We start from the raw sequence: 11,588 nt of genomic DNA, 5'->3' as shown, positions 1-11,588 counted from the left end.
TATTTTGGCAAAATTTTGATTTTCTCTTTTTAATCCCCTTTAGCACACGAAATTATACCATAAATATGGTGTTTGGATGATTGGGATTGGTTACAAAAATCAAATCTTTGACTTAAAACTAATTTTTTTATATTTATAATAATTTATCCACATTTAAATGAATTAAAAATTCAAATAAATAAGGTAAATATTATAAAATAAAATAATTAATAAAAGATCATTATAAGGCCCGTGATCATGTTTGGAATCCATATTTTAGGCCCAATGGTTCAAAATACCAAACTTCTCCACTTTGCTTTAAGCGCATCTTCTCTAAATCGCCCAACTTGTGCAAGTCATAACTTCTTCAATTTTTAACATATGGAGGTGTTCCTGGACTTTTTGGAAAACTCAAAGAGTCCTCTAAACACTCCTTTTGGTTTCATCCCCATTGAAGCTTCCATGCTCGAGTTATGAGCTTTGACCCAAAAGGTATATTTTATTGACTTTTTGGAGGACCTATAATCTCTTTGACCATATCTCTTGAATGAAGCATTTTTGGCCTTGGCTTGTGAGAGACAAAGTTGTAGAGAATCAAATTTTCTTCAAAATAGACTTTGAGTGAGTAATTTCTGATATTCCATGTGAAAGTTATGCCCGGTCAAAGTTGGGTTGACTTTCTCCTAAGAAACCCTAATTTGAACCTTTTTGTATTTGTTCATCTCTGAGTTTCTATTAGTGGAATCATGATCATTCTTTGATCAAATGATGGTTATGCACTTCTATACTTGATGTTTGACCAATGAGCATAGGTTTGAATCATGCTTTGATTGTAGTTGACCTTTAGGTTTGGATCAGTTGACTGTGGATCTTGGGATTGTTTGAGCAGAGCTTTGGAATTGAATCTTGAACTTTGAATCATTGTAAATGGAATATGGAAGGCAAATTTTGGGGTATGACAGCTGCCCCTGTTCAATCTTCTTGAACCTGAAGAGGTAGAAGATGATTGGACACTGAAATGCCCTGAAATTTGCTTGCGTAGGGAAGGAGTTCTGTGGGAGATGGGCCTATAAATGCCATCCAGTTGTTTGACAGGATACTTGTCTAAAGCATATGCTTTTCAGACCTGGATCATTTGATTGTATCTAAGGAGAGAGGAAGTAATGTCTTACATAAGACTACCTCAAGAGGTCCTTGGATCGGGTGTATCGAAGGTTGATGCGAAGAAGCTTAGGCCTTGAAGAATGTCTTGGAGAAGACTAACTAAGGAGTTCTTTAAAAGAACTAAGTGTGTCTTAGAAAATATTGGACAAACATTTTAAGAAGGCTACCTGGAAAGACATGATATGTCTTAAATGAGACTCACCTGGAAAGGCTCTTAGACGGGATACGATATGTTTTAAACAAAACTACCTAGAAAGGTTCCTATAAAGGATGTGATATGTTTTGAACAAAACTACCTAGACAAGTTCCTATAAAGGACATGAAACGTTTTTAAACAAAACTACCTCGAAGGGTTCCTATAAAGGACATGAAGCGTTTTAAACAAAACTAACTCGAAAAGTTCCTATAAAGGACGCGATATGTTTTAAACAAAACCACCTAGACAGGTTCCTATAAAGGATATGAAACGTTTTAAACAAAACTACCTCGACAGGTTCCTATACAGGACATGAAACGTTTTAAACCAAACTACCTCGAAAGGTTCCTATAAAGGACATGACGCGCTTTAAACAAAACTACCTATAAAGGTTCCTATAGAGGGCACGATATGTTTTAAACAAAACTACCTAGACAGGTTCCTATAAAGGGCATTGTATGTTTTAAACAAAACTATCTGGGAAAGTTCCTATAAAGGACATGGCATGTTTTAGACAAAACTACCTAGAAAGGTTCCTATAAAGGGCATGATACGTTTTAAACAAAACTACCTATAAAGGTTCCTATAAAGGATATGGCGTGTTTTAAACAAAACTACCTATAAAGGTTCCTATAAAAGACACGATATGTTTTAAACAAAACTACCTCGAAAGGTTCCTATAAAGGTCGTGAGACGTTTTAAACAAAAATACCTAGAAAGGTTCCTATAAAGGGAATGATATATTTTAAACAAAACTACCTAGAAAGGTTCCTATAAAGGACATAAGACGTTTTAAACAAAACTACCTAGAAAGGTTCCTATAAAGGACATGAAACGTTTTAAACAAAACTACCTAGAAAGGTTCCTATGAAGGATATGAAACGTTTTAAACAAAACTCACCTAAACAGATTCCTCTAAAGGACATGAGACGTTTTCAACAAAACTACCTATAAAGGTTGTGGGATGTTTTAAACAAAACTACCTAGAAAAGGTCAGGATATGTCTTACACAAGACTGCTTGGAAAGGTTAGGATAATTGTTTTGGACAAGACTACCTGGAGAGGTAAGAAATTCTTTGATTGCTTCTGGATTGTCTTTGAAGAAAGACTTGGAATTAGGTATTGGAATTGTATCTGTTAAGATTGAATCGTTGATACAATCGTATTTGCACTGTAATTGGATGATAACATCCTTTTGATTATGAAGTGACCTGAAAAGGCAGCGTTAGTTTTATGCAATGTCATGATGCATGTGTCATGTAATGAGATTCTCAAAATAAATGAGAATTATGCATGTGTGCCGATCCCACACTGCGGGACGTGAATAGTACAGGTGTGGGAAGATTAATTACGCAGTGATGCTCTTTGTATGATGCCAGTGTGACTTCCCGAATATCAGAAATTTTGAGAGACGTGCCCTTTAATCTGAAGGAGGAACCTTTCGAGGGAACTCGAATTTCACCATGCCTTGCCTGATATGCATTGCCCCAGTGTTTCTTGAAAGACATGCCCCTAGTTAATAGGATTCTGGATTGTATGCCTCTGTTTTAGGAAAACCCTCTGAACGTGGTTTCCCCATTTAAGGGTCTTTATCAGGAATGATCGTCTTTGATTAGACCAATTTAGAGGTCTCCTTGACGCTAAGTGTTGGTTTGAAATAGAATGAGTCATGCATTTCGGTCGCGCCTGACGGACAGTGATTTGCTGAGTACTCAGAATGAGATGATGTCTTTTATAAGATTACCTGAAGAGGTCCTTGGAAAGAATGGGAAATTGTCTTAAGCAAGATAGCGCTTTAAACAAAGCTCAAAGGGATATATTTGTGCAGAGGGTCAAAAAGATTCCTATAGAGGATAAAGACTGTTTTTTGTGATGTTTTCAACAAAACTTAGGAAAAGACATCTTGAAGAAGATTACCCTGGAAAGGATGGTGAACTGTCTTAGAAAAGACTCTGTACTTTAAACAAAGTTTGACAAGGTTCTTAAAAGCATAAGAGAAGTTTGAATATGTCTTAAAAGACTTACTAAAAAAAGTTAAGAGATGTCTTACAGAAGACTACCTAGAAAAGGCTCTTAGAAAGGAATATGTCTTAGAGAAGACTGTCTGAAAGGGTTTGAAAAATAGAAAGGATAAGAAGATGGGTCTTTAAAAGACTGTCTGAAAAAGGCTCCTGGAAAGGGTAAAAAGTATTTGAACATGTCTTAAAGAAGACTATATGGACAGATTGAGAAATATCCTATAAAGGATGTGAGAGTGGTATTGACCCCATCTGATACTGAGTGATTTTTGCAACGTGCCTCCGGGTAAGGGACTTGCCCCATGGGCTATTCAGCGTCCTTGAGAGATTCCATGGATTTTGATTGGATTGCCCCATGTAAATGGGAAAATGACGGGTTATGCCCTGTGTATATCTTAGCTATCTCAGTCATGTGCAAGAGATGCTTCTTCTTTTGATAAGCTTTTTCTTTTTTTTTTAGAAGCTATTTCATCCGCCGGTAGGATTTTTTTAGTCATTAGCCATGCCTCATGCAACTTCTCCCTGATGTTAACATTTAAATATATATAGACAAGTGTACTTTATAATGAAATTCAAATGCATACGTCTGTCTTGAAAGTTTAAAAACATTTTTGAGTAAAACAAAGTTTTTTTTTTGTAAGAAAGTGACATCAACTCAAGAGTTATAGTAGACCTTAAGGAGTCGGGATACCTTTAGTAACGATATGCTTTCGAACTAACCATGCTTCAGTTAGGACTTTTCAGGGTTGTAACGTGGTCTGGTTCACGGTTTAAAGAAACACAAGATAGAGGCTCAAAGTTTATTTGTACCCATCCCAACCTTCGTGATGTTCTCCAGTCCTATGCTCAGTTAGTCATGCGTTTAGTCTCCAAAAGAGTTTGGGGATTATGACATTGACATGATGGTTCAAAAACCAAAGGTTTATCTGCAAAGACAGTCATTCTCCTTTTTTGTAATATTTTCCTTTTGTCGAAGGTACATAGTAACCTTTTTTCGACTTTGTTATCCCTAACTTTTTCTGAACTGTTTGTTTTAAAACTACAGTCAGCGGGATGCCCCAATTTTGCCTAAGTCTCCTTAATAGGTTTTGACTTAGCAGGCTCTTGTAATGCTTTTTCTTTTTTTTTCTTTGCGGATATTGACTGCCGGAATTAATGATGACGGGGAACCATCGGTGATTATGTTCAAAGGAACAACTTGGAATAATTAAGTTAACTGAGCAACTACCCTACCCTAGGTCATGTATTAAGGGTTTTATTTTACATGAAGGAAAACTCCTACTTCTTTAGGCTCAAAGGGGTTGACGAGGGATTAACATCCTTATATCTCCGTTACTTAGGAATTGAAACAATGCCTGTACATCGTCAACACGGTCTGTTCGAAAGCGTAGTGTATGAAATTGTGGTATCATTTTCGTCATTCTCCCTCTAAAGGTGTACGACTTTTAACGAGAGTTGAATATCACAAATGAGAAAACCGAGTAAAAACACAGTTTTAAATATAGTGAGAACACTAGGAATGAATCAAGACAAACGTAAGCAATGCATTAATGATTTTTGAAAAGTACATAGCATATGTCATAAGACTAATGTTTAAACAAACGGAAATAAATTGTGAATGGAAACAAAACTAATGATCTAAGAAATCCTCCTTCTAGCCACCTATGGTGTTAGACTTGCTAGGATCTTCGAACTCAATGAGCCCTCCGTCAATTAAATCTTGTATCTTATGCTTCAACAGCCCACAATCCTCTGTATTATGACCAGGACTATCTGAATGATAAGCGCACCTAGCATGATGCTTGTACCCGGGAGCGGGGTTAGCCGGAGCTGAGTATGGAGGCAGCAGAGTTACCAAGTTCTGACTGAGCAGATGTTGCAGAGCTTGAGACAGCGGCATGTGCAATGGGGTAAACGATCGTTTTTGCTTGGACCTCCAGGGGCGTTGGCCACCATGTTGTTTTTGTTGATCCTTCTGTTGTAGTGTTGGTGTCTGATTAACCAGGATTGCTCCAACGGTGTTGGGTTCCTTTTTTCCGTCATATGACTTCTTTGTGTGATAAGAACCTGAGGGTGCCCCTTGTATCTTCCCATTTTTGATTCCATCTTCAATTCTCTCACCAATGACTACCAAGTCCGAGAACCCTGAAGATATGCTTCCGACCATCTTGTCGTAGTATGGTCCTTGCAAGGTGCTCATAAATATGTCCACCAGTTCTTTTTCCATTAGGGGAGGTTGGACTCGAGAAGCCATTTCCCTCCACCTTTGGGCATACTCCTTGAATGATTCGTCCTTCTTCTGTGACATGTTTTGTAATTGCATTCGATTGGGTGCCATGTCCAGGTTGTACTTGTAATGCTTTAAGAAGGTGTTGGCCAGATCATTCCAGCTTCGGACAAAAGACTTCTCTAATTGCATGTACCAGTCAATAGACGCTCCGCTTAAGCTTTCTTGAAAGCAATGTATCATTAGCTTTTGATCGTGGGCGTAAGCAGCCATTTTCCGCACATACATGCGCAAGTGATTCCTCGGACATGTGAGTCCTTTGTATTTCTCGAAATCGGGAATCTTGAATTTGCGAGGGATAGTCAAGTCTGAGACCAAACTCATTTCGAAGGCATCCACATCGAAGGCATCGTATCCTTCTATCGCTTTTAGTCTTTCTTCCAGCGCCTTGATTTGTTCACTATCCTTGGAGTCTTCCCTAGAGTCGGGATTAGACTGTTGCGTCTAAGGTGCTTGGTCTGTATTGTCCACCTCTTGCACCCCGTATTGTAGATCCAGGAAATCTTCGTCCTTAGGGACATTGCTAGCAGGAATGCGAACTGTGCGGATTGTCCCTTTCGCTTGTGGAGTGGGGACAAATCCTTCTTGGGAGGTCTCTCCTTTCTCTTGGAACTGGATAGATCTCCTGACAGATCGGGGCTGAGGTTTGTCCTTAGCTGGGCCAAAGCCTGAAACAAATCCTAGCAGCGGGTTTTCGTCGTTAGGGATCTCATCCTGAACCAGGGTATCCCCAGACTGAACCTCTTTTTCTTTTTCTTGTTTATCCAGGAGGGCCTTCATGAATCCTAGCATCTGAGTCATACCTCCTTTAACTTCTTCCATACTAACCTTTAGTTGATCCACCTCCTCACGAAGAGCGGATTGATTCTGTTCCAGCTGATCCATTGATCTCTTTTGCTGAAACCTTATTTGATAAGACAGTCGGGATGTTAGGTTATTCTTCCCAATGGTCCCTTGTTCGTGAGATAGAAGAGGAATCTTCTCTTAATGTCATGAAAATGATGTGTATGCCATGCATGATATGTATGATATCCTTTTTTCTTTCTTTTTTTTTTTGAATAAAATATGATGCAAGAATGCCCCTGATGTATGACGAATGGAAAAAGAAACAATAAAAAAAATGATCAACACATATATATACATATAGCACATAATCACATAAGTTCATAGGTTCGACGTAGCGGCTCTTGGGAGCCAACCTTTTTATAGGGGGGTTCTAGAAGGTCTCATGGGGTCGTTCGTAGCCTCCGAGACTTTTTTGTCTCTTCGGATTTTAGAACAACTCATTTTATCCATGAGGTTCGAATTTTTGGGGTAGGTTCTCGGAGAGATCAGCCAAGTATCCAGTCCAGCCCTCAACAAAGTCAAGCCTCGTTTTGGACATTTCCGAATACTCAACCCACTCCGAGTGGAGTTATCAATGAGACTCGTAGGCGATTCATACTCCCCTATTGATCTCAAAGTTAACTCCCACACTTAGGGTTTAACATAACATAGAAAATACCAGCAATGCATATAATATATAATCAAACATTTTAAGGCAGGCAAATGAACATTCCAGGAAAACAAAAACAAATAAAAATAAACAAATGATTTAAAAAATAACTTAATATTTATTAAAAGATGAACCTCCCCCAAACCCTAAAAATGGCAAGTTTGCCAAACCCTAAAAAATGCCAAACCTAAACCCTGCCAAAACCTATAGGAGCATAGTATTCACCATTATAGTGGTTCCCCAGCAGAGTCGCCAGCTGTAGCAACCTGCCCTAAAAATTAAAGATTTAGAGTCGCCACCTATTCTGAAGGGCGAATAGGAAACCCTACGCAGTTTAGAGATCGGGGTAAGATACTATATTCAGGTCGAGGGAAGGTGTTAGGCACCCTCAACCCTTTCCTAAAGGCTAACATTCAAAGATAAAGGTTTATGGCTAAGGAATTGAATAGGGGAAAATTGAGATTTTAGGGAGGGGGACTCGCCTTGTTGCCAAGTGCCTACGTATCTCCTTATGGAGAATCAGAGTCAACGTAGTTCGGGCACAGGGTTGTACGCCTTAGAATTGATATGAAGTGTATTTGAAGTTGTTTTGAAATACGAAGTTCGAAGGTATTTTGAATTACCTTATCGTAGTTGTGAACATCGCAGTGTTGAAACACCGTAGTATCGTGGTTTAGTGTATTTTGAGTGTTTTAGGATTTGGGCGTACAACCCTGGTTTTAATTTGTTACCATTAGTCGCGATAATCAATAGGTTTGATTACCATGGCCAACGGATTGGAGGGAGGATTGCTAACCACTATAATCGATAGATTCGATTATCACGAATAGCAAATGTGCGTATTTTGATTATCGTTACTCCTCATAATCGATAGATTCGATTACAAATAATAACGAATTTTGATGAAAGGAAACTGTTAATCATCGTAACCAATAGCTTTGGTTAAAACCATTTAGCAGAATAAATTGTCGTTTATATTTATATTTAAGAATTAAATAATTATTTGATTATTACCCACCGCGATCAATTGATTTAATCGAAGCGGATGATAAATTAAATTGCTTGGCTAAGTACCTAAGTCGGTTGGAAAACCCTAATCCTAATACTTTGGCCACCGGCCAATGGGATTGAGCGAACCCTAATATCTTAATATATTTTATAGGATTTTTATGGTTTTTTATAATTAAAAGGTTAAAACAAATTAAATCGAATCATTGAGAAAAATCGGGAAAATAATTCTAAAATACTCATATTTCTAATCCTAATTTATATTCTAACCCTAATTAACAAATTAATTAAATTAAATGTAATTAAATTAATATTTAACCTAAATAACTAAATAACAAATAAATAAATAAAATCTATAAAGAAACCTGGGTGGTGATTATGTGCAGCGCACCTGGGAAATCCCATGGTAGGACTGCGCTCTTGGCCTTTAGATCTGCTTGTGATGTGATTGTATGGTCCGGATGTGACGGCGTATTGTGGGTTCTTGCACGTGGGAACCACTGGATCTGGAAGTGTGTGGTACCAAAGGAAATAAGAAAAAATACGTGACGGACGCTGGGATCGAACCCAGGTCCCAGCGATTACCAGTTAATCCTCATAGCCAAACGCGATGCGCACATCTATTGTTAAAGCGACGATCACGGACCATGATATATAAAAATAAACGAATAGACCAAAATTCAAAAAATGCAACGCGCGGATACTGTAGCTAGCCCGTCGTCTTCCTCATTCTTCTTCAATTCTGCAAATTTCGCATTCACATGCCATGGCCAATAAATACGAAAGAATCACACGGTTCGATTAGTAATTGTATTATAAACATGAAAATAGCTTTAGTTTGGTCCAATTTTACATATTCATGAAAACCCCAAATCGAAGCTAAGAACCCTTAACAATGGTGGTTCTTTCAAAACAGCACCAAAACTTAATTAACTCTGCAGAAAGATTAAAAACATCAGTATAAACTCAAACATATAACCAAAATCAATTTATGAGGTCTGTATAAAAAGAATCGAAACACCAGTTTTTCTTGCCAAAACCGTGACCCTTTATGACGGGATTCCAGGAGCGGCGACGACTTATAATGATCCAACCTGTCCAGAGATGACCGAGGGATTGTTTGGGACGCGTGGGGTGGCCTGAATTGGCCTTAAGCTCCTTTTGCCATGGCCACTGAATTTGCAGTTTTTGAAACTTTGCACTGTATGTATGTCGGCCAAAACAACCCCCTTTTCCAATTGAGTATGTTACATACTTATAGTATACTCCATTAGGTCAATAATTCTTGCACCAAATCCCTTTAAATCTTGTTCTTTGATGACAAAAAAATTTGATTGGAACTTGATTGAAATACCATGAAATCTTTCCTATTTTGGCAAAATTTTGATTTTCTCTTTTTAATCCCCTTTAGCACACGAAATTATACCATAAATATGGTGTTTGGATGATTGGGATTGGTTACAAAAATCAAATCTTTGACTTAAAACTAATTTTTTTATATTTATAATAATTTATCCACATTTAAATGAATTAAAAATTCAAATAAATAAGGTAAATATTATAAAATAAAATAATTAATAAAAGATCATTATAAGGCCCGTGATCATGTTTGGAATCCATATTTTAGGCCCAATGGTTCAAAATACCAAACTTCTCCACTTTGCTTTAAGCGCATCTTCTCTAAATCGCCCAACTTGTGCAAGTCATAACTTCTTCAATTTTTAACATATGGAGGTGTTCCTGGACTTTTTGGAAAACTCAAAGAGTCCTCTAAACACTCCTTTTGGTTTCATCCCCATTGAAGCTTCCATGCTCGAGTTATGAGCTTTGACCCAAAAGGTATATTTTATTGACTTTTTGGAGGACCTATAATCTCTTTGACCATATCTCTTGAATGAAGCATTTTTGGCCTTGGCTTGTGAGAGACAAAGTTGTAGAGAATCAAATTTTCTTCAAAATAGGCTTTGAGTGAGTAATTTCTGATATTCCATGTGAAAGTTATGCCCGGTCAAAGTTGGGTTGACTTTCTCCTAAGAAACCCTAATTTGAACCTTTTTGTATTTGTTCATCTCTGAGTTTCTATTAGTGGAATCATGATCATTCTTTGATCAAATGATGGTTATGCACTTCTATACTTGATGTTTGACCAATGAGCATAGGTTTGAATCATGCTTTGATTGTAGTTGACCTTTAGGTTTGGATCAGTTGACTGTGGATCTTGGGATTGTTTGAGCAGAGCTTTGGAATTGAATCTTGAACTTTGAATCATTGTAAATGGAATATGGAAGGCAAATTTTGGGGTATGACACCGTACAGGATATGGGATGGTGGTCGGAAAACTCGTGGCATTGGAAGTTGGAGAACTCAAGGAATGCACTGAATGCTGAGGCTGCTGCAGAGGTGGAAGAGCTACAACAAATTTTGACTAAAGTAGCTCCAAAAAGATTTGTTCCGGATGGATTCTCCTGGCCGATTGGTGGTGAAAGGGTATATGTTGTTAGAGATTATTACCGTAAATTGATTATGGGAGTGGATGTGATGGAGGTTCAGGTATGTGTAAAAGTTGCACTGAAAGTGCTGTGGCATTCATGGATGCCTTCCAAGGTGAAAATATTCGGGTGGAGACTATTGCAAGACAGATTAGCAACACGTGAGCAGCTGGTCAAAAGAGGTATTTTAGAGAATGATGAAAGGTGTTTCTGTGTGTTTGGTTGCTCGCAGGAGGGAGATATACGACATCTCTTTCTAGACTGTGATGTGGCTCGAAGGGTGTGGGAGAAGGTTGCGAATTGGCTAGGCTTGGATCAAGGGTATGCTGGTGACTGTTGCAGTTATTTAAAGCAGATGGTAGAAAGGATGAGTAAACTTTGTTCTGTAAGGAGAGCAGCAGTGATATGGATGTGTACATCATGGTGTATATGGAAGCAGCGAAACGATGTAATATTCGAGAATGGGGTACGAGACATTGATGAAATATTCCATAATGTGCAGATGTATTCCTGGTGGTGGCTGAATATAGGCAACAAGCAGAAAGTTTTTTGTTCCTTCTATGAATGGAGACATAGCCCAATAAATTTTATGTAATTAGGAGGTTTGTAGGTTTGTTGTTTTTGAGTTGGGCAGTCTGTCTTTGTGTATGTGTTGAATACAATTTGTATTCTCATTCATAATTATATACAAATCATTGCTTATCAAAAAAAAGTGTTGAACATAAAATATTGAGCATCTTATATTAGACTTGCTAAGATTAACATTATTTGACACATGCAGTAGTACTTCCTGAAATTGGTCCATAAATATCAGAATGAGGCCCCTGCTTACAATATAAAAAACATCAGACGAAACATAACATAATCGAAAAATACCGGAAAAACCACGGCAAGCCACATTTACAAACATTTTGCAATCCAATAAACTGGAGCTGTATTTTGAGCACACAAT

General features: G+C 37.8%; 1 protein-coding gene across 1 annotated transcript; it reads left to right on the top strand.

The window, feature by feature from the left end:
- Positions 1 to 10,466: 10,466 nt before the first annotated feature.
- On the top strand, positions 10,467 to 11,231 carry LOC131658465 (uncharacterized). Its single transcript, XM_058927756.1, has one exon. It carries the CDS (start codon positions 10,467 to 10,469, stop codon positions 11,229 to 11,231), a length of 765 nt encoding a protein of 254 aa, XP_058783739.1.
- Positions 11,232 to 11,588: the final 357 nt, after the last annotated feature.

The sequence above is a fragment of the Vicia villosa genome, linkage group LG3 (assembly GCF_029867415.1).
Source record: "Vicia villosa cultivar HV-30 ecotype Madison, WI linkage group LG3, Vvil1.0, whole genome shotgun sequence".
Lineage (NCBI taxonomy): Eukaryota > Viridiplantae > Streptophyta > Magnoliopsida > Fabales > Fabaceae > Vicia > Vicia villosa.
The sequence above is the reverse complement of the archived record's forward strand: the minus strand, read 5'-3'. Positions and strand labels throughout refer to the sequence as shown.